This window comes from Coregonus clupeaformis, chromosome 15 (assembly GCF_020615455.1).
Source record: "Coregonus clupeaformis isolate EN_2021a chromosome 15, ASM2061545v1, whole genome shotgun sequence".
NCBI lineage: Eukaryota > Metazoa > Chordata > Actinopteri > Salmoniformes > Salmonidae > Coregonus > Coregonus clupeaformis.
In genome coordinates this window covers 24,759,274-24,784,177 of record NC_059206.1, presented here as the reverse complement: position 1 = coordinate 24,784,177, position 24,904 = coordinate 24,759,274, and the positions used below count along the sequence as shown (strand labels likewise).

General features: G+C 41.8%; 1 protein-coding gene across 1 annotated transcript; it reads left to right on the top strand.

Moving 5' to 3' along the window:
- The first annotated feature begins 397 nt into the window (after window positions 1–397).
- On the top strand, window positions 398–22,396 carry ajm1 (apical junction component 1 homolog). Its single transcript, XM_041897479.1, has 2 exons — window positions 398–615; window positions 16,938–22,396. Exon 2 carries the CDS (start codon window positions 16,992–16,994, stop codon window positions 20,289–20,291), a length of 3,300 nt encoding a protein of 1,099 aa, XP_041753413.1. The 5' UTR covers window positions 398–615; window positions 16,938–16,991; the 3' UTR covers window positions 20,292–22,396.
- The last annotated feature ends 2,508 nt before the right edge of the window (window positions 22,397–24,904 follow it).

Sequence of the window (24,904 nt, the reverse complement as noted above, 5' to 3'; positions counted from 1 at the left end):
ACCATGTACAAATGTTGACTATAGTCCTGTCATAATACATCTTTATTATGCAGGCTGTATAATAAATCTACAAAATTCATGCCTAGAATGATAATATTTCAAGGTTGATTGTCATGCGTCGATAGCACATAGGTCTACCATCAGTACTAGTTGTTATATTGATAGGCCCTTGGATGAGCAGTAATAATGTAGTGCGTCAGTGTAGCAGTAGCCTAACGTGTAGTCTGCTGTGGTCTCTCTCTCTCTCTCTCTCTCTCTCTCTCTCTCTCTCTCTCTCTCTCTCTCTCTCTCTCTCTCTCTCTCTCTCTCTCTCTCTCTCTCTCTCTCTCTCGCACACACACACACGAATCGGCACGCCCCTTTTAAATGCATATTAGACGCATTGGAAGCTCCGGGTGCAGGTAGTGTGTAGTCAGTCATCCGACGTAGGATAGATGGTGCAGAGCATACGCAGAAATCCACTAGCAGTTGGGAGAGAAGGAAGAGTAGTACATGGTTCACCGATAAGGCGGATTACAGTTCTACCTCTAAAGATGCTCGATGTCGTCGTTGTGTAGCAGCATTGCATCCCTGTCAAAAATGGACAAGCATTCGCATGGAATATGGACTAAAGCGGTAAGAGTCACGTTATTGGTTCTTCACGGTTCTTTCAACAGATATCGACATAAGGAAATATATTTCAGGGGATGTAACATTCTATAGTAGGCTATCCTAACCTATCGTTTTTATCGTTTGCATCTCAAGCGTCCTCTGTCCTCGCATCCCAATTTTCTAGCGTTCACCGACTCATTGGCAAACTATGGATGCATGCTTAAACTAATCACGGGAAGGACAGATCATCATGCAATGATTTTGAGCGCGCTTCACATAGGGAGTGCGTCCATACTCCATACTGGATCGATTACAATTAATTAACGTTTTAAAAGCAATTTTACACTTTGGTAGCCCAACGCAATTTGGATGTGATTAAAATGCGCATCAAATGTGTTTGAACTCTACCACCATAGCCTATAAAACCAGAATTAAAACCAGAATAAACATCTGTTTTCACCCGAATATAGGCTACTGCCTACTGCTGCATTTTGCGTTCTTATAGAGAGGTCAAATATCCTGAAATATAGCATTCTTCATCCACAATAAACCGTCTCCTTCCCGCCATAGCCTGTGTCACATCTTGAATTGATAACGTGGGACCTCACAACTCGACGAATTCAAAGCATGTGCTGTCATGGTAATAACCTTACCATCCCCCAAGCATGTAGCTTTACTACACTGTTACTACACAGTAAACCACGTGACCCAGGGGGGGAAAAAAACAAGCTTCATGGGCTTCCCAACTGAGATTAAACTCCAGCTAAGCATGATGAAATGGCCTGCTGAGGTCACGTGGTGGAGGATGCTGAGACTCAATGCATGCCTTGCCTTGCAACAAGAGCAGAGTGGTATAGGGCCATAATGCATTACTGGGTGCAGTCAATGAAGCATACAACTGCAGGAGGTATGATGCCTTTTGCTTGGCTCAATGGCCCATCACTGTTGAGTAGAAATTATTCTATGTTTAGGCTACAATTGAGAGATCAGTTTTAAGGATAGGTTTGTAGAAAAGGTGTGTAGCCTATGTGGTTGTAATACATCCACAGGCAGTATTGCTGTTGACCATTAAATGATATTCGCATAAAACATGCAATATTAATAAATACACTCAATGCCATGATTAAGGATATCGAATGGATGGTCTGTGGTATTTAATTTAGGGCCAGGCCAGCTTGCATCAGCAGCAGTGGTCTAGCCTGGTCCCAGATCTGTTTGTGCTGTCTTTGCAACTCCAATGGTCATTGCCAGGTCGCAGTTGTAAATGAGAACTTGTTCTCAACTGGCTTACCTGGTTAAATAAAGGTGAAATAAAATAAATAAATAAAAAATTGTTTGGCCTGACAATAACCATAGGAGTTGGCAAGACAGCACAAACGTATCTGGGACCAGGCTAACAGTGAACAACCATCGATGTGAAGTGACAAATGGCACAGGGCCAACATTGCAATGGACTTTCCTAGAGTAAGTGAAGTCCTACTATTGATCACTAATGGCATTTTTAGCAGATGCTCTTATGAATTAATTGATACTTAGTCACACACACATCATAGCCAGCTTGTTTTGTAGGGTGCCATGCACACCTTTCACCATGGATGAAGAGTAGATATCATTTGTCTTGAGCAGGGACGGATTACCGAATGGGCACGCAGGGCTGGGGCCCCCCTGGAGGTCGGGGGGCCCTCAGAGACCTCCAGGGGGGCCCCCAGATAGCATATAGAATTACAGGTAATTAGCTTTGAAACTGCAACATTTTCTCTCAGCCTCATGGCAAAATGTGTAGAATAGCAGGAAATGTGCTTATTTCCAAAATAGTAATAATAATAAATAAAAAAAAATATATATATAATTGTTTTTTGGCGGGTGGGGGAGTTCGGTTTCCTGGGGCCCCAAAGTAGTCCAGCCCTGGTCTTGAGGTGTTTTTGTAAAGTTTGTTAAAATTCTTAAAAAATATTTTTACCTTAAAATGCCTAAGTGGTAGATGGTATTATTAGTGTGTTTTTCTGGACTCAAAGTGTACCTTGAGGTCGGCATGTGAAAAATGATTGTTCTTCATGTACACTACACATTGTCCACCCATGCCCAAATGAACTCACACGTGGCATGTGACACACACACACACTAACCCTGCTTTTGACTGGTTCCTTACGAAACCCAAACAAAAAAAGGCCATGATTTGGGGGATTTTCACGAAACGTAATCCATGGAATAGTCCTTTGGAGGAAGGATTGTTGACATATGTTTGACATTTGTATCTAAAAGCATAATTGAGAAATAATTAAAGTCGGCATATCTATGACATTTTGGCCTTACCCAGGCCTCCTTTAAGACTCCATAATGTTTCATCTGTTGATGCTACAAAGCAAAAACTGGTTTCATAAGAAGCTTTACTGCTTGCTCTGTAATATGATTAGTATTTAGATTTAAATAAAACAATTAGTACATTCATTTATGAATATAGAATAATATAAACATGAATATATTCATATAAAAAAAGTATAAATGTTGATTTGGCAAATTTTGCAATATATTGTTGAACATAATGTACTCTATGGGCATATCCCATATCCCGTGGTCCTCTGTAGCTCAGCTGGTAGAGCACGGCGCTTGTAACGCCAAGGTAGTGGGTTCGATCCCCGGGACCACCCATACACAAAAATGTATGCACGCATGACTGTAAGTCGCTTTGGATAAAAGCGTCTGCTAAATGGCATATTATTATATCAAAGCTCTCGATCCTTCTCAACTCATGACCAGTAATGCATGATGTACTCTAACACCTTAGAATTAACATAGGCCTAACCTCTTGAAAACCCAAGAAGACTAAGTGATCTTGAACATAGCCTCATTGTACAGCTGTGATGACTTATTTTTCAGTCATTCATACCTTCATACATGTTGGCCTAGATGTCACTGTCTCACACATGACCCAGTACATGAAAGCCCTGATATTCTCCCCTGTAGCTGGCCATGTCTTTATGTTCAGTTCTAAGGATCATAGAGCACTAACAATGTTTGGTTGACTGCATGGCTAAATTCAAATGGGTTTCACTCACTAGGCCTACACTATCCACGTGTAGGCATGTTGCTAAGTATTTGAGTACAGCCCAGTTGCTAATGGTTAGCCGCTAGCCCGACTCACTAGGCCAGCTGAACTGCCCTGAGGGCTGGAGTATGCCATGTAATGTGTGTTTTCTACAAAGTGAAAAACATGGCCTTCTGTGTCCTCCGCCCCTACCCCTGCTGTGGCCTAATAACAATGACACATCCCCACTGTTTACAAGCTTAATCACAGGGCGAAAAGTTTTTACATCAGGGGATATCTTTACATGACAAGTTTTTGATTTTCTACAGAATACATATTTTGAAGGCATATTTTGAATTTGTGGATTTGCACTATATCCTGACAAATTCTGAATCTTTTAGACAATATGATATTGGGATTACTCCGAATATCACACATGGACATTTCCTATTGCCGGATATGGACTCATTCAATATCCTGAGATGTGACATCCTATGCTCTCTCTTCATAATAAATAAATAAGTCATTTAGCAGACGCTCTTATCCAGAGCGACTAGGGTTAAGTGCCTTGCTCAAGGGCACATCAACAGATTTTTCACCTAGTCGGCTCGGGGATTAGAACCAGCAACCTTTCGGTTACTGGCACAACGCTCTTAACCACTAAGCTACCTGCTTCATGTTGATGAATACTGACTGTATACATCGCATATCTTGTTTTTTTCAGCACATTCAAGGTATGAAGCTTTATTGATTCCAGATATGCTTCTCTTGGCTGAGGTCCATATCCGGATCTTGATATGCTTTTTGATATGCTGAAAATAAGGAACATTTCTGATGCATTTCTGAGTTTTAAGCACATGCTCAATCCATATTTTCTTTTATGCACAAATCAGTTTTGGATTCCCTTCGGATATCATACATAGTATGGACGGATATTGATTCATTAGATATACTGATATAGGCCTATGTGGACATTTTATTACTGATAGATAATTATTATAAAGCGAGAAAGAGGGGGGCAGATAAAGACTGAGGGATTTGGGGATGGAAAGAGAGAGTGAAAGAGAGAGAGAGGCCTTTGGCAATGCATGGTAAACTGGACTGCTAGGCCACAAATGCCAATATCTCCAGAGTGGCGCAGTGGTCTAAGGCACTGCATCGCAGTGCTAGCTGTGCCACTAGAGATCCTGGTTCGAATCCAGGCTCTGTCATAGCCGGCCGCGACCGGGAGACCAATGGGGCGGCGCGCAATTGGCCCAGTGTCGTCCAGGGTAGGGGAGGGAATGGCCTGCAGGGATGTAGCTCAGTTGATAGAGCATGGTGTTTGCAACGCCAGGGTTGTGGGTTTGATTCCCACAGGGGGTATGAAAAAAAAGAAAAACTTCATGCATTAACTGTAAGTCGCTCTGGATAAGAGCGTCTGCTAAATGACTAAAATGTAAATCTAAGTAAGCCTACAAATACTGACAGCAGACTAGTATATTTTCTCAGCACATACAATGCATATGCACTTGACAGGTCCATATTAGGATCTTGATATGCATTTTGATTAGCTAAATAAGTACAATTTCTGATGCTTATTTGATTTGACGACATGCTCAGTAATTTGACAAATATGAAATTGATATAATTATTTCAGACACTAGCTATAATTATTTTATTCCCTCTGGATAAAGACGCGCACAAACCGCAAGCTAAAAGCATTGTAACTGGTAGCCTAACATCAAGAATCACATATTTTCTGCTGTGGAGTTCCAACTGTCATTTTCGAATTTGGGCGCCACAAATGAGTGTGTAAACGGTGTGTGCTCGAACTGACAACTGGAGAAACAAAGAAGTGAGAAGCTGTTCAGAAAATACCCCAAAGAAGTTCACGCTAAAGTGAGTAGCTAATTTGAGATGTTGTATTTATCTTAGTAACTAGAATCAAGAAATTTAGCTAATTTGGCCAGCAGCCAGTAGGGATAGCTAGCTAGCTAGGCTTGATCGGGGAGATTGATGAGGGGGAAAAAATGATTTAATACATTTAAAATAAGGCTGTAACGTAACAAAATGTGGAAAAAGTCAATGGGTCTGAATACTTTCGGAATGCACAGTATAATCCTGAACTCCTTTCGAGGAAAAGTCCATTGACGCAGTCAGCATGAGCGATCACTAGGACGACCAGATGTAAAACTGATGCGTTGCACCTTTGAGGATGGGAAACACTCGAGCTCGGCTGAGGCCGCCACACGCCATGCTTTGGAATTAAAACAATGTGGTGATTAAATAAGAAGATGAAAGGATCATGAGTTTGCCAACCTATACAGATGGAGAGAGAATATCAGATTACGTCAACATTGCGCCCATTAATGTTGTCCCTGGGTAAGAGATTTACCATTAGTATACCCCCCACATGGGTTCCACATGGGTTCCACTGTAGTACACAGCACAACAGCTTGTGCTGTTCAGCTCTCATTGATAGAAAGGCTGAAACACACGTGTATTGCTGGGCCGCAGCATCAACAGCTACATATTTGGATTATCACTCACTTGACTATAAAGCAGGTCCAAGCTTTAAACTGGCCATTGAAATCCTTTCAATGGATATACCGCACATTGCCACAAAATGACAAACCTGGCGCCATAGTGATATTCTGTAATGAAGAACCCAGTTTTGGTGCTATTGATTTTACAATGAAGTGTGGTCCAATCTCAATATCTGACCGTTCTATTTATACAGTGAAATTCATGCTCAAAGATGAAGCATCCTATGAAACGCTGGCCAGTGCAGTAGTTTCAGTGTTTCCTCTACCACTCTATAGGCAGTGAGCTCTGTTGCAACTTGCCATCCACCTAAAAGAGCTCGGATGTTGCATTGGGTGTCTTTGCGCCTCGCCTGGAAAGCAATTTTAGGGGAAAGACTTAAGTGTGTATGCCTTTGCGTGGCGTTTTTGGTGGGTTCGTTTAGATGACTTCATGCAGTATCCCGGGGGCCTTTGACTGGATTCGACAGATTAGAAAGTGGAGGGTTGTGGATTGAGTGACAGGGCAAACATTGGGATGGGACGAGCCTCTGACGGGGCAGATAGAACGCTGGCAGGGAGTCTGATTGCGATGCAATTAACGAGACCAGTCAGGGGTGGCGAAAATGGGGCAACTGGGGAATGAGATGGGGGGGGTAGATAAAGCGAGAAAGAGGGGGGCAGATAAAGACTGAGGGATTTGGGGATGGAAAGAGAGAGTGAAAGAGAGAGAGAGGCCTTTGGCAATGCATGGTAAACTGGACTGCTAGGCCACGAATGCCAAGTCTCCACGGATGAAGCTTTCGTAAAAACACCATCCAATGTCTCCTCTGCGTGCTTAGCCTCAAAATCAACGTTAATCGCTCATTCTCCTCCGCCGTTACCCAGCCAGAGGTGAGACAAAGCTGCAGCTCTTGTGGGGAAGATGAGAAAGGCATTAGCTAATGTCTTAGAGGTCTCAGAGTATCAAGACGAAGACATGATGAATGCGTTGTATCGCTGTTCTGACGCAGGTCAAGTTCCATTCACTAACACGGATTCAAAACTTAGAATTTTTCAATTTAAATTATTATACAAAATTATTGCAACCAATAGAATGTTATTTATATGGGAGATATAATCTTCCCAGCTCTGCAGATTTTGCTGCGAAGAGACAGAATCATTAGATCATTTGTTTTGGTACTGTCCATTTGTAGCTTGTTTCTGGTCACAGGTCAAGGAATGGCTGAAGGATTGCAATATTTACCTGGAGCTAACCCTGCAGATAGCACTACTGGGTGATCTGAAAAGTCATAGTCAATCAATCAATAATATAATCATACTTTTAGCAAAAAATTGTATTTTCAATTTACAATCTGTAGAAACAATGAGAATAGAAGGGTTCAGAACTTTTGTGAAACATCACAGTACAGTTGAGAAAAATATGGCAAGTAGAAATCCAATATGGATGGTGTTAAGAGATAGATGGAAGGGGTTGAATGGAGCTGAAGGTTGGGACTAATAACAACTAATAACATCAAAATAACTAATGTAAAACATACTGTGTCCATAATAAGTATATAGGTTGAGAACTTTTGTGAAAGAGCACAGTTTGGGGGATATGGCATATAGAAGCAAACCGGATGGACATCATGAAAATGATCGGAGAGGTTGAGGGTAGAGGAAGTTCAGGAGTAAAAACAAACAAAATATAATTATTGTAAAATTGACTGTGTCCATAAAATTTATATAGTTTGTATAAGCTGGAAGTAGAGGCCTAAGCGTTGTTGTTCACTAGTTTACTAGTGGGGTTGGAAAGTAATAAAGGAAAATACATTTAAAAAAAGGATATATGTATATATACAGTATATATATATGCTAGAAAACATATGGGGGATTGGAAGTGATGCAGACAATTACATTGATGGAAGTTACAATCTATCTGCAATAATAAAGCTGATCTACCCCCCCAAAAAATAAAAACAATTAACCAAATGCTGTAAAAAAAAAAAAACACAGGTGATAAGGGGGTTGAGGTTGATGTACTGCTTATAATAGCACACCTCTACTCCAAACTAAAAGTTCTCTATCGAGAGATCTCTACATGGGTGATTCTCAGGAAACTGTTATAAACATGTCTGTAGCAAATTGAGTTACAAAACCGTGATGCATCTGCAAAAATCAACTATCATTCTGAGGACTAAGATTTCTAGTTTTTGGCAAAGTGTCTTATTTTAAATACATTTTACATTTCGCTGAAATTTTATACATTTTCACCCCAAATTGTCATCACTGAATTACATCCGGATTAAATTCTCGGGTCATTTTATACAATTATACAAAATAAAAACCTTATTTATATAAAAACACAAAACATGTTGCTGCAGTTTGTCCAATAATCATCAAAATGGTATACTAGTTGAAGTTTACGTTAAACTATAATATTTATTACGTACAAACACAGTGTCTGTGGGCATGTATCTCATTACCATAACGCTTTTTCAAGTTCCTGTAAAAATTCCAATCCGTTTTTAAATAAAGTTGTATTCAGCCATGATGCATCATCTAGAGGAGAAGTAGAAGTTAAGTTAATTTATTTGCTTATATGCCTTCAGAATGAGGTTCTTATTCTTATACACTCCCTTCACCTCACTTGGCCTTCTCATTACCGAAACGGCTAAAAAGCTCAAATATGGATAAAGTCCGATTTCAATTTATTATAATTATATAATTTCATTTTCAATATTTATATTTTCAGTGTTATGTTTAACTCAGGCCTGTTCATTAGGGGAGCAATGTTAAAAAAAATATAAAACATTTATTTGTTTATTACTTTTTTGGACTGTTACAGTAATTACAATTTTGGGGAAACTGTGATAAAATGCACAATATCTGATCAATAATAATATCTAATCTCAGTGATCCAAGAGGACATTTTGTGAAAAAGTTGACTTGAGAATTTATTGGTCTAATGTCCGTTTCGTGAGAATGACCCACATGTGCGGTGAATGTGTGTGTGTGTCTCTGTACATTTAAGATCCGACTGAGATCCTAAGCAACTAGCCTTGGTTACTAGCCTAGTCACTACTGATATCCTGTGAGGACTATTATTGAGGGCACGATGTTACAGAAAGCTCCTATAGAGAAATACATGGTGTAGAACAGACTTGATTCACTGTCATTTAGAATGAAGAAGTGTGTCAGCTCCATACATTAGCCTATATTCATATCTGCATAATTCTCAGTAGGGGTGTCTGCAAACCTGCTAGAGCAGGTACAAAGAAGTGATGGTGGAAAGGGAATACTCCATGCTACACTGCATCTTGGTGTGTTACCTTGGTCAGAAGCTCAGACACTCAGGAGTTTTGATGAAAGCCACAGAACGAAACGTCTCATTATAGTCTGTGTAATGTTGGAGGGAGATTTCATTTTCCCAGTATCTGCAAAGCTCTGAAAGTTGTACGCCACTGAATAAGCCCCAGGTGTTATTGGGTAAATAGAAGGTTTAGTTGTGTTGCCACTGTGATGTGGCTCAGTTGGTAGTGCATGGTGCTTGCAACAGCAGGGTTGTGGTTTCGATTCCCAAATGGGACCAGTACAATAAAGTACGAAAATGTATGCACTCACTACTGTAAGTTGCTTATGAGTTAAAGTGTCCACTAAAATGTAAATGTGCATTCGATGAAGGGGTGTGTGGTGGGTGGGTGCGGAGAGTAAGAGGTCCCAGGTGTACCCATGTTTTAGGTCCCCCTGAGTCAGGGTAGAGGTCAGATGAGGTTAGGGCGGGGTGGCTGTGACTTGTCACCAGGCAGACCAGCATGGCCAGATGGTCCTATAAGAGATCCGACAGGAGGGAGCCAATAGTAGGAAGACATTCAAGAGGCACTTATCAGCCTTTCACTGATGGGACTCGAATAGTGTCCTCACAAAACATTCCATCGCACCATTCACTTGTTTTTTGCTTCTTTCAAACGATTCCCACAAAATAGAATTGCATAGAATTGCAAATTCCCATATGATGAGGAAGTACTGCTAGTCCTTATTGTGCCCGCACTGTTTTGTACACAGTGAAGGTCCAGGTCATCTCACTCATATAGATAGACAATATGTTGTAATTGTGAGCTGGGCTTGAGTGCTATGCCATTTACAGGGCTGGCCATTGTGCTATCTTACAAATGGAGTAATTAGGGCGGGCTACACAGGAATTGCTGGAGAGCCAGGCCTTTCATGGAGCGGGCCTGTTACTTTGACACTCAGCTCATTTGGCAGAAAGAGGTTAGACTGTATGCAAGGCTGCAGATTGTTTAATAGGCAACACAATGGCACCAGACAGAAACATGTGGATGAGGAAGTGATGAAGAAGGATATCAGATCCCACTATTAGCTAGATGCTGCAATCTCACCATTGCCATAGTAAGAAGTCAGTTCCTCCAGCCTTTTTTTTTGCAGTGTTAAAGTTAATTACCTGCAATTCTACACATTTTGCCACGGTGTGTAAAGCAAATGTTGCAGTTTTAAAGCACATTGTCTAGCGGAGAAAATTAGCAGTTGAAAAAAATGAATCCTGTAATTTTACACATTTTGCTATGATTTATGCCATGTTCATATGATATCTGTGTACGAGTGACTAACAAAATCAATGGGGGCCCCCCTGGAGGTCAGGGACCCTGAACACATGCCCTGCGTGCCTGGTCGGTAATTTGGTGATGATTAGGGCTACTACAAGGTCTAGATAGCTGGCTAGACTACGTTACCTAGTGACCTTTTTATTGTTTTTGACACGGCTAGTTGAGTGACTGACATAAACTGCTGATGCACTACCACTTTTCAAAATGGGGGATCGGGGCCCTACGCACAGCGCAATGTCTGTGTATAGGAAGAGGCGGCTCTGTAAGTAGCTGTCAAGTGGTGGGGTTGACTTTGTTTGGTAATTTTTTTTACATTCTGTTCTCATATTCATGAAAGCACAGCTGACATCTTGTTCAAAATGCCTGCTGCTAAGTCTACATTTGCCCAAGATACAGTATATGAAAACATTTTTGTCTGTAAAATTGGGGGGAGGAGCCACAATGAGTGTCACTCATACCACATTATCTTTCCAGATCTGGTACAAAGCTCATCAGTGTCTATTGGACTGTAATGGATGGTCTAAGGGCCCTCCTGTAGCTCAGTTGGTAGAGCATGGCGCTTGCAACGCCAGGGTTGTGGGTTCGTTTCCCACGGGGGGCCAGTATGAAAATGTATGCACTCACTAACTGTAAGTCGCTCTGGATAAGAGCGTCTGCTAGATGACTAAAATGTCTAACAAAGAAATAGGTGAAGACCGCAATGCTGTATGGTTGCCAGGGGAAATGCATAGGGAAACTGAATGCTCCAAGTGCACTAGTCTTTAAGTGTTACACATTCAGATGGATGAGGGGCTTTCATTGGAGCCATTGATTTGACTCCCTGGCTTGAATCTAATGGCATTTGCCTTTCAACAGGAACATGATGCCTCTTGTTGACTTAAGGGCTTCTAGTGTCTTCACGTACTGTAGAAGCACACAGCTGGGTTCAGCAAGTTGTGGAAGAGAGACCATACAAAGCTAGTCAATTCTGGTCTCTATTTTCGGCTGGCGGTAAGGAGGCGCAAGTGTCAAACGCACGTTAGTTTGCAATTTCGACCTGTTAAAGACAGCGCTCTGTTATTTTCAAAATGTTGCGCAAGGATTGGTAATTTACCTGTCTTATAGCAGCTCGCTTGCGCTCAGATGGGAGGGGTGGAACTATTTGAGGTGTGTCCTTAAAAACATGATCCAAAGTGCGAATTTAAGAGCAGCCAAAAGCTGGTTTTAGTTGGAACGCGTTTGGTTTTGGCATGAACTTTGATAGCGGAAACGCAGCCTATCCAGCCGAGACGCACATTGCCCATATGCGCATGGAATAAAATGCTTTTGGTGCCTGTATAATTCGTATTTAGAAACATAAAAACTATGTAATGTTTTCCGTTTCATATGCCCAAAACCCAAGGCCGCCGTAGGCTACCCTTACCCCAGGTCTACTATAATGAAGGCTGGTTCAACAGCAATGCATTTTTTTTTTCTCCTGCCGATTTTATGATATCATTACATTTTACATGTATTTATTGTTGTTATTGTAAAAAAAAAAAAGATTGTTTTAAATTTAATTTATTAAAACCAAACGTATTAGAATGATTCACCTTGGTTTTATGGTGACGACGTCCGTGGCACGCATACAATGCAACTTTTGGAGATGTGTGAATGGGATCTGATCTGCAAGATGGTTCCGATTATGTTCATAAAACATATTTGGGAGTAGTTTAACGGTGAGGACATTCTGCCTTTCTCTTTATATTGCATCCTTGTCCAGCTACTGTGAAATGTGTGGATGTGCGTAAAACCCTCATAGTCTGTGTTGTTATTAAATGCCCACGGGGAGAAATGATGGTGCCTGTAAGTGTGACAGAGCCTATTTAAAACAAGTTGTTATTTCGTTTCTGTAAAGCATTAAACAAACCATAACGGATTAACATTGGAATTGGAGTTGATTCCAAGGCAATACATAAAATACCATAAATACACAACTTGAAGCAACCGCATAATTTGCCATGGAGCACGTTCTGATCGGCCAACTGATTGGCCAACTTCTTTATTTATCAAAACCCAGCCCTTTCGCGCCAACGCCAGCAAGTCCGCCGATAATTGTGGTTGTGAAAATAGCAAAACTATTTCTGACACACCACCCGAACCTATAGCTCTACCGCCAACGCTTAGATTTACCATTGCATTAGGTTTGTTAAAATAGAGCCCTCTGTGTCAGCGCGTTGCCTATTTCTCCTTTCATGTGCTGAATGACGTAAACATCTGCTGAGTTGGCTTTACACACCACTGCATTTCTTACCAAAGCTCATTGTTTTACACAGTCCCATAACATCCAGAGACAAGGCTCTTATTAACTTCGCTGTTTAATCTTCGCTGTTTAGTTTGTTTGTTAGCTTGTTTTTCAAAATGTTTGTGTCACATGCTATTATGGGGACAACACTGTCCAAAGAACCTAACACTGTCCAAAGAACCTGCCTGCTGGAGCTTGGTACAGACATGGTGTCAATGTGTGTGCATTTAAACGTATCCATATGGCATTGAACACATTTTCAGCAGCAGACCACTTAGTCCTCTCTCCCAAAATAGCATTTTGGAACGACCAGGTTTGTTGCAATAATTGGCGAATTGGGACGGTGCACATGCCAGATCAGCGTAGCGATTGTATATCAGCCGTGTAGAGAATTTTGCTCATGAATGAACTGCACAGCCATGCAGAATCTTAGCTGAATAATTAATATCCATCTACGCAGGCAGAGGTACCAGGTTAAAATGGTATGGGCATGTAGACTTAGCTGGCACCTGCAACCATTCACACACATTCGCACGGTCAAATCAAATTGTATTGGTCACATACACATATTTAGCTGATGTTATTGCGGGTGTAGCGAAATGCTTATATTCCTAGCTCCAGCAGCGCAGTAGTATCTAACAATTCACAACAATACACCAAAATCTAAAAGTAAAAGAATGCACAAAAAAAGATATATACTGCAAAGTCGCTTAGGAGCTAGAAGCAGAGCTGCATTGTCTGTCGGTGCCATCTTGATTCCATTAGATGCGAAGACCCTAGAAAGCATAGTGCAGTGGAAGAGAAAGGTGGATGGAGAGGACCAGTCGGGCTGTATCACCGCCTGGTACGGCAACTGCACCGCCCGCAACCGCAGGGCTCTCCAGAGGGTGGTGCGGTCTGCCGAACGCATTACCGGGGGCAAACTACCCGCCCTCCAAGACACCTACAGCACCCGATGTCACAGGAAGGCCAAAAAGATCATCAACGACATCAACCACCCGAGCCACTGCCTGTTCAACCCGCTATCATCCAGAAGGCGAGGTCAGTACAGGTGCATCAAAGCTGGGACCGAGAGAATGAAAAACAGCTTCTATCTCAAGGCCATCACTGTTGTCGATGTGTGCAGAGGGTCCCTGGTTCAAACCCAGGTAGGGACGAGTAGGTGGACGGAAGCAAAACTGTTACACTATGATGGAGTAGTAATAGAATGAGCTAAACCTTACAGGGATACTTTGGGATTTTGGCAATGAAGCCCTTTATCTAGTTCCCCAGTGTCAGATGAACTCATGGATACCATTTGTATGTCTCTGCATCCAGTGTGAAGGAAGTTAGAGGTAGTTTTGCGAGCCAATGCTAACTAGCACTAGCAAAATGACTGTAAGTCTATGGTATCTTCTAGCATGCTAGCAGTTACTATAGGCTTCCAGTCATTGCACTAACGCTAGTTGGCAATTGCGCTAACACTAGTTAGCAATTGCGCTAACACTAGTTAGCAACTTCCTTCCTGGAGGGGTCCGGGGGTAGAATCTGAGGAAGATATGTAACTTGTTGTAACTTGTCACTCTGATGTTAAAAGCGAGTCTCGGCAGAAATTAAACCATAAAAAATAAAATAATAATTGCAGTGGCGGTAACTAATTTAGAGGAAACACTGAAGTCACTACTAATACTTTTACAGTGCATTTCTCTCTCCTTGCAAATTGTGTGTCTCTGTCATTCACGTTTATGTTCCGGTTGTGCTGAGCCATTTAAAACAGGGCGAGATAATCCTGTTACGAGAGCTGAGAATGCATCTCCCTTCCTGCGCTGGCATATCAACATACAGACGGATTCATGAAAGATCACGTGGGGATTCCGTTGTGGATCGGTGTGATGCATATAGGGTTATTTTTATACGTTTTTCTTTGCAGAGGCTGAGTGCGGTGTGGCCACCCGGTGGTCACGTGATCTTGAGGGATCATGAGAAGCCGCCAAGTGAGACACACCATGGATAAACACAATCCTCTGGGGAATGTGTGTGATGCTTTATGGTCTTCATTTACATATCCCTGAGATCCGACCAGAAACACAACACAATGCAAGCTTCTTGTTCCTCACACTTGAGCATCTTTTTAATGAATGCCTAATACAGTTAACCCTTAAAGACTAGAAGGTGGGGGGGGCTTGGCTTAAGACTCCCTCTCTAGACAAGAGGACAGCGAATTGACCCAATTTTCTTATTCATCTCATGTGTCACAGTAACACAGTTGCAGCTTGTGGTTTGGCTGAATGCATTAATAGGAGGTACATGACAAGTACTGTATATGACAATTATTGTCTTATTTAACATTTAGCCATCAGCTTTTCCCATAAGTCTTCACCTTACAGCAAGCATTCATGTTTTTAACCATAGGCATGTATAATTATTTCTGATGTGCGGGCGAGGCATTTGAGGTATATCTAGATGGTGTCTCTCAAGCAACTTGTACATTATACCACAACAATCGTGTGCCCTTTAGGTTGAATAATGCACCTTGGTTTGTAAGTAGCAGCGGTGACAGTTTCTGGTTCTCTTACTTGGGGCCCCATAGGAGTTACAGAGCTGGCGTTGTCGTGGTGTTGCTACATTGCAGGTGCCCATATGAACGTGCAGCGTATGTTTCACTGCATATCTGTCTAGTCTGAGGAAATCTATTTAGCATCAAGCTGTGGGAGCACCTGCATCTACACATGACCTAATATGACTAGACTCCCATTGACTGGGAGAAAAGGTTATCTGTAGGTCAAATCCTTACAACATGCTATACTTCCAAGTATTACATTTAATCATAAATCCATCATCTTTGTCTGTTGTCAGATAAAGGAGGTATGTTAGCGAGCTTAGTACTATTTCAGGCGTTTATAAATTCATGGTGTACTTGCAGTTTGGTGTACTCTTGATGTCACGGTTGTTGTCGGGAGTAAATGAGATTGTTGTTCTGTCTCTGGCAGTGTTGGCAGCTTGGTCCCTTGACATTTAGCTAAGACAAGATGAAGTGAAAAGCCTCAAGAGAAACTATTTTGAGCCTTGAATCCATTTCTTGCTGTTCTGCTGTCAACTGTGATAAGAACAAGACGTTGGGAACAGTGTTTTAATGAAGCTGTGCAAATGGAACGTTTAGTAAGACAAGTTGCTTCTTTTGTAATGGGGTATTTACGGGTTAGGAATGTACAGCAGTTTATATTAATCTGGGGATCCGATAAAGGTTTATAAAACAATCTACATTTATACACAATATATTCATACTTTATGATAATGGGAAAAACAGTTGCAGATGTAACACATTGATTCCATTCATGTTCCATCCACACAGCTTTGATATTATTAATGCCGTGGTCAGTACAGGCCTGTTATGAATCAAGCCTACTATGCAATACTCAAACAGCAACATTAAGATTCAAATTATTTATTTAGTGTGAAGCTTGTGTGTGTGAATTATTTACGCTGGGTTATTTAGTGTGAAGCTTGTGTGTGTGTGAGAATAATTTACGCTGGGTTATTTAGTGTGAAGCTTGTGTGTGTGAGCGTAAACAAAGCCCAGTTAGATAGACTGTCTTGACTGCTTGCTAGAGCTGGTTCCGCTCAGTCTATCTATGGGGATCAGGATTAAGATAGCTCTCGGTGTGCTTCTCCTGTGCACCATGGGCAAAGTGTGTTGAGTAATGTTTTATTTTAACCTTAGGGCTAGACGCAGTGTGAACAGCAAATGCACGTTGATCTCATTGATTTACCAGTAGAGATTTGTGGTAATTCCAGTTCTTTGTCTATGTGAGTGTTTCATGGTCCCACGTTTTACGTCAAGCTCTTCACCCTCTACAATGTCAATCATCCTTTATGAATTTGTATATTCAATATATGTTATGAATATTACATTGCTCACATGAACATCACTTTTGCTTACATATGCTACTTTCTTTTTACCTCTGCAGGGAACGTCAACCTTAAATCAACTTGATGGAGAAAACTAGAAGAGTCCCTTTAAGATGACACGCACAGACCCGCCTGACATACTGGTATCGACTGTGTATAAAGATAAAGAAGTGTTCCCCATTTCTTCGCACTCCAAGTCCTCCCAACCCCCCGAACAATGTGATTCCCCAAACCGAAGCACACTGGAGAACAATCAGGATAACAAGAGGCACTGCCGTACCTTTGACTACAAGTCACTAGAGCACCCCAAACACCACACATTCTCAATGGAGCACCCTTACAGGAGGGCTGACAGGCATGCAGCCAATCCAGACGTGGCCTGGAATGCCTTGGGCCGCCAGCAGGGATACCGCTTTTCTGCACCGGACATTTTCAATCACAGACTGACCCCTCAGCCAATGGTCTCAGACATGGCTAGTGAGGTGGTTGTTCCAGTGCAAAGGAAAAGGACCAGGTCAAAAAGTGCCCCCAGAGTCCAAACCAACCTAACCCCTGTGTCCTTTGAGGAGTCCCCTTCCATGGGGAGGAGGGGTAGGGAGGCCCGGAGGGAACCTAGGGACCCTAACTGGAGACCAGAGGTGTCACCACGTAGGGAGTGCTCCTATGCAGCAACCAGGGCACTCATGCACGAGGTGCATCCCATCAAGCTCCAGCCACAGAGGAGTGATGTCAGCCGATATTCACCCCTTTATGTTGCTGACCATGTAGAAGAGGGAGGGCCGGACAAGCCGGCCACCAGCCCTCACGTCAGGTGTCGGGTGGACATTAAACCAGATGCGGCTGTCTTGCAAAATGCTGGACGCAAGCCTGCTACACCCAGAGTTGACATACCTTGGCAGAGGTACCCTAGTGGAGGAAGCAGGAGCCTGACAGTACCTCGCCATTTCACCTTCTCAAGGACCTCAACTCCCACTGACTCTTTCGGTGGTGAGTACAGGCAGGCATACCAGTATTCCCGCAGCATGCCAAATAGTTACATTCAGCCCATGGAGATGCCTCTGCAAAGAATGCCTTCCCCAGGTGATTACTATGGTAGGGAACGCAGGGCTCATTCCAGCCCCAATGTGCCAACCAAATTATTTTATGCAGACGACCCTGGGAGGTATGTGGCCACAGCCCCTCCCCAACCAAGGACTTACTATCAGGATGATCGCTATAGTATGCCAAGCCAAAACCTTACTCCCAAAATGCAGTATGTACAGGATCCAAGGACCCACGTGGTGCATACTGTACCAGCCCAATCCTATTACACAGAGGTAGAGCCTTACCCATACCCAGTTCAAGCTGCATATCCGAAAGCCTATGCAGCAAGTGAACCAGGGCCATATATCATTCAGACCCCGCCGGCAAGAACATTCTATGGGGATGATCTAAGGACTTATCAAATTCAGTCCGTTCCTCCACGGATATATTACGCAAATGAGATGTATACACCTTCACAGGAGCATCACATTCCAGCAAGGGCATATTATACAGAGGGGCGTCGACATGCGCGAGTCGTCCAGCCTCAACCAGATGACTGGTATGGCTCTGAGGTGTCTGGTTATTCCACCCATCACCCTGCCTCGTATGGCTCTCAGGTCACCCCGACCAGAGCTGTTAGGCAAGAGCCGGCGCTAACACCATGGTATGCAAACCCATGCATTGAGCCGCCACGAATCGGCACCGATTCCAAACCTTACTCGAGGTCTTGGGATAACATCCTCAATTCCCGTGTGGAGAGGGAGCAGCCTATTCCAGTTCAGCGGGGTCGGAGTTATGAGAATCTTATTGCCCAAGCAAAGCGCACTGCGTCCGAAGATGACAGACCACAGCCAGTAGTTGTCAACCTTTCCAGTTCACCGAGACGTTATGCAGCCTTGTCTTTGTCTGATAACTCTCTAATTGACAAAAGCCCAACATCAGAGTCAGGGAAGACTACCTCCAGTAAGCTCTGGTTCGTCGCCCCTGAGATCACCATCACTGATAATGACATTCGACCAGGCAACCTTAACAAGTTCGAGGCACGAAGAGCCAGCTGGGATGTGCTGCACTCTAAAAGTGCTGTGGTTCCAGAAGCTTCTCAGCCAGACACTATGTCCTGCTCTGTGGACTCTACCAAAGAAAAGACGCACAACAGCGCCTCTCTACAGCAAAGCCTGGAGCAACTTGATGAGCTTCTAGCTGATCTTGTTACTGACTACAAGCCCCCTGCTAGTAGGAGGCCAAGTGAGGACTTGCTGGACCAACTCAAGAAGCTGATCGATGAAGAAGAAGCAGCATCTCTGTCCAGAAAGGGTTCAAAGGCAGGGTCAGAGGAACCACCCCTGGACAAGCAACCCACCTCTATAAGAATGAACCCTGACGCCCTTCGAGATATGGATTGCAGCAGTGATGCCCTGAGGAGTACAGACGAGTGCTCCCCAGACCAGAGCCCAGACGAGGACGACAGCATGATGTGCTCAAACAACAAATGCCGACGGACAGAGACCCTATTCAACGCTTGCCTCTACTTCAAATCCTGCCACAGCTGCTACACTTATTACTGCTCCCGCAACTGCCGCAGGGAGGACTGGGACATTCACAAAGAGAGCTGCCTGTATGGCCGAATCGGCAGCGTGTGCCGCCATATCATCAAGCACTGCCGGGAGACTGTCGAGGTCCACAAAGCCTTCTCGCGCATTGCCAAAGTTGGCTTCCTTTCCCGGGGAAGGGGAGTGCTCTTCCTGGGATTCCCAAACCCAGGGTTGTCCGGTAACTTCCTACAGTACGGCCTGGAGAGCCTCCAGATGTCCCCGACTTACCTGTCTCTACGGGAGCTGGACGGCTTCAAGGACAACCTGGGGGAGTATTGCAAGGAGCTCCAGGAGGCAGGCAAGGACTATGACCCAAACGAATGTTTCCTTTTGAATGTATCCATTGCCGTCGGCGAACAAATGCCCGATGGACCTTCACCAAGGAATCAAGCCCCAACTGTCAGGAAATATGCCAAGGTGGCGCTCGCCTCCTACAGCCCGGAGAAGAGTAAGGTTCACAAGAAAGAGAGGGATATGGAGACGTTGATCCTCACGCCACCCCCTGGAATGGCTGACATCGACAAAGAGGGAGAGGAGGGCAGGAAGGCCAGGGAGATCTGCTTCATCAACATCCAGCGCGAGCTGCGAATTCGAGGGGTTTTTCTACGCCACGAATATCCAAAGGTATACCAGCAGCTCTGCGAGTTTGTGGAAAGTAACAGGAGGTTCACCCCCACAACCATCTACCCCATTGACAAGAGGACTGGTAAGCAGTTCATGTGCATGATCATGGCTGCTTCTGAGCCTAGAACACTGGACTGGGTAGGCACCCCCCATCTCCTCGATGACATTATTTAAGTGCACCTTTGGTTGTACATATATATGTATAGAAATACATATATATTGTTATACATATCTATATATCAAGCCTATTTATTATAAATGTTTGTAGATATGTATTTTACTATTGAAAAGAGATATATTCATGTCTGTGTGGTCAGTATTATTCATTATTTGAATATTGCCTGTCAGATGCGGATATGAGTACAATAGGCTACATTATTGATTTATTTTCATCTTTGAACTTAATTCAGCATTTAAATGGATTCACAACATTATTCATTTATTGATGCCAGGTCATTTTCTATAACATTATTCTGCATTATTCTTGTCGGGGTAGGATATTTGGTAGTAAAACTTTTTTTGTATTAATTAATTCAAACATTTCTGAAAGCATTATTTGAGGCTAAGTAAAAAGTGATTAAGTAAAAAGTGACTATTTTTCATATCTGATTGAAGTGGCATAATAATGCAGAAAATGTTAAAACATTTATTATTTTTTTAGCTACTCTAATATGTTCTATGCAAAGGAAAATGCTTAATGGGATAATTTCGACATTCTAGTAAAACTGTTATTTGCGCTTGATAAAATAATACAGAAATACTATTTATATTATATTATATTATACAATATTATATTATATTATATTATCCAGTATCCACAGGACAAAACTATCCTTCTTTTAGAATTTCACATATTTTATTAACTCTTTAACAAAAAGAAACAGTTTCTGATGTAATTGAAATGAATGAGATTAGCAAAATACAATACTTTGGGTGGATTTAAACTAGTTCCTCAGAATGCTCAGAAAGACACTTTTTAATGAAAAAAAAGGAAAGCTGTGCCAGTCTAATCCTCTTAGAAAGAGGTTTCGAAGTCTCACTGCTTAGATGGTAGTGCTGTAAATTGTTACCTTATTCCTGAAAGTGGTTTTATTAATGTGAGTTTCAATATAATTAATTCAATGGTGCTTTAATGTATGCTTGGTAGAATTACTGGAGCAATAATGGACTTGAAGATAAACGTAAAATTATTGATATGGTACCAGTCGTCTGCTATACACAATAGGTGTTGACTTGTACTGTTCAATTTGAAACACTGTGAATAGTAAAATAATTAAATCATTCTTCAACTTTAGACATGGTTGGTACTGTGGAATCATGCAATCTCATATAAGCTAGTTTATAAGTTGCTATTTTTACATAATTTACAGAGCATAATATATATGAATTAGCGAGCGAGATTTGCGACAGTTATTGTCCTTAGAAAAAGGTGAGCCAGGTTTGGCACAGTAGCTGTATGGTACGTAAAGTTGAAACGCTTGAAGAAGTTAGTTGTGTATTTGTGCTGCACTAGGTTGATTACATGTGTAATATTTTTTGTATGAGAATGAGAACCTTCAAAAAGAAAATGGGATATGAACAGCTATGTTGCCTCAAAATTATCATTTTATTTAGCCTTAGTTTGCAAATTAAAATATCAAACAAAACCTCAGTATCCAGGAAATGTTACAAAGAGAACATTTCTCTAAAATATTGTTTTAGACAGATCTCTTTGACAAGGGACTCAATGAATAAGTACATATATATTGTTTCTGGGTGAAAAATGGAAATGTTTCATTACTCTATGAATTCTACAGTTTATTTTAAACCAATGTTCAGTATCTACTGCTCTTTTGAGCTCAATTATCTGTCAGCATCAGGTTTACATAGAGTTCATATCATAGCTCAACACTTTCTGAGGAAGGACAATTGTTTATAGCCTGTAGCACATATTTCATATATACTTGTTTGGCTGACTGGATGTGTACAGATGCAATGAGAAGTAACTGACTGCATGTAACTGTATTTATTTTACCCAGCTTTATCATAACCTCAATGATGACAAAATACAATAACCTGCTTGATGATTTGATATTTAAACATGGTTGAGAACTATTATACTAGAGAAAAAATAATTGATATTTTTTATTGTGTCAGCCATTCAAGTTAAAACAAGGAAATAAAGAGACCTCAGATTTAAAATGTTTAGAAAATGTTGTTTGTTGTATTTTTTCTACTTTCATCATATGTATCTGAGTATGTGGTATTTATAAACCATATCTAATAAATGGAATGGGAACACTGGGCAATGCTCTCTGCCTGTTTTTTAGGTGGAAATACAACCACCTGATTATCTTGTGATGAGCCACATCACATTGGCTAAAATGTTGTTTGTGAGTTCTAGTGTGTGTGTGTGTGTGTGTGTAAACAAAGAGCTCCTTTCAGCTTGGTCTCACACCAGCCAATAGCAGGACAAGCAAACCAGTTACCATCTTTACCCGTTGCACCATTTACCCTTGTTACCCAGCTCCCCTGAAAAGCTACCATGGATATCCCCAAGTGACTGATCGCTAAGTGGATGGCCACTGGGAGAGAGGTAAAAATGCAAGTGGAGGGTTAAGCTAAGTGCAGGCTGGCAGGGGGCACTAGTCCCACTCATTAGTTCATGAAAGGAAGTGAACGCGCAGGGTCACTTTAATCGACAGTGGCCCATACGTGGCAGTGTGTGTGTGTGTGTGTGTGTGTGTGTGTGTGTGTGTTTGTACTTCCCCAGAGTATGGGTGAGGGATGCCTGAGAGGATCTGGGCCAGAAGAACAGAAGAAGGGCAGGACTCTTAGTGATCTTCAGCCCATTCAATGCCTTTGAAACTCAGGCAGTAAATGTACTGGGCCCATTCCTTTCATGAGTCTCCCTAGCACCTAAGGCTATGTCCTATTTCAAGTATCCAACATTTGCAGAGTTTTGTCCTCAGGAGAGGTAAGTTGCCCAAAGACGTAGCACTATGAATTATGTTTGAGATGTAGTGGAAAAATGTCACTATTGATACATTATGATTCATGTACTCAAATAGAGACTGTTATATATGTTATATAATATATCATATTAAGTAAAGACACTAGTAAGATGGAGAATCCCTTGCCTAGTTTAGTCATTGTACTACACAGCAAGCTCTTTATACAGTTCAAGGTTGACATGCAAACGAGTCATTAAACAAGCACCAGCGACACCCACTGGTCACATGAAACTGCATTGAATGCGAACTACTGGAATGGCATTTTGCACTTTATAGTCCTACTGTGACAAACAACACACAACTCAGTCTTCCAAAGTATTTTTTTGCTGTTAAGGTTTTGCATAAATTGCAATAATATGGTATATTAGTTCTGCACTCAAAGGTTTAGTCCTTGTTTATGGTTTTAAACACAGTACTGGTCCAACGCTTTACATTTCAGACATGAGAGAAAAGTCAATATTGACGTGCATCATTCACCATTTTGGGATTAAATCTGGTTGGAAGTAATTTCCTAATTTGCCATGCTGGGATGTTTATGCTTGTGCTGAAATGGGACATTGGCATCCCCTGGTGGTAGAATCACTAACATGTTTTTACCTGACCTGAGAAAATATAATACATTTTCCCCTCCTTGCAACACACCCCAGGTCAGCGGTTCCCAAACTTGTTTGACCCACGACCCCATTTTGATATCAGAAAAGTATTGCGACCCCACCATGTAAAAAACAAAAAACTGCCAGTGTTAATTTTTTTATTTGGGGCTGTGACAGTTATAACAAGTCAGTCTGGCAATATTTTTGACAGTATTTCAATCTGAAGGAAAATACATTTTAAAAATTATGAAATGCAGCAGAGAGGTATTGGGAAGATGAACGTCTAATTTTGATTCACAGATGAGTTATCAACTAACGGGAATTGAACGTGAAAAAATAAAATAACCATGTCATTAGATTTAGGTAAAAAGTTGGGTGAAAAAAAGACAAACATTCTCGAAATCCATTTACATTGATGACTGTTTGCAAATCCAATCAGTTTTCCACGCTGTGATCTAATGTCATCACATAGATTTTTTTTTTTTTAGTTGTTTAAAGTTTTGATTGTTTTAATTTCAATATTAGACGTACAAGGAGGACAGCGACACTGACGTTTTATAGTTTGAGTTGATAGTTTAGCTGCATCTGAGTAGAAACGTGATGACAGTGACAGCTCGAGTTCCACATGTTCTCCACTGAAAAGGGATTTAACAAAGTTGATTCAACCAGTTTGTGCCCAGTGGGTTATACTTCCAACCGTTCAAAAGTAAGAGCCACATTTGTAGGAAGTAAACAGAAACCGTTCCGTTTGTCCCAACCGCTAATAACAACATTTAGAAGGTTACACAGGTAACCGCGTGAGTTTCTCTGGTGAGCCCATTTTCAAATCAGGACCCATTGTTTGGGAAACGTTGCCCTATCGTTTCCCAGTCCGGTCCAGTGCAATTTGTATATAGAATGTATTTGTTGTAGTTATGACTCATGTTTTTTTTGTTTTCGTTTTTTTACTGCAGGTGACATGTTGCCATCCCTAGTTTTTCCCCAATTTGAGACCAACCCTTTTTGTGTGAATGTATGACTTATTTTGGAGTTTACAGTGATCTTTTATTTAACATATTTTGTGTGCCTTATTCTAATTTGCATGAATTTCTATGGTTTGCTGTGCCTCTCCATCTTGTTGTGCTTTCTGATTGATGGATTGTAGACTCCTCCTCCCCTTGGCTGGTCTCCTTGGAGATGGGAGTTCCTTCTGATCTACTAA

Coding starts and splice junctions, on each gene's coding strand:
- ajm1 (XM_041897479.1), top strand. CDS start 16,992: ATGACACGCACAGACCCGCCTGACATACTGGTATCGACTGTGTATAAA.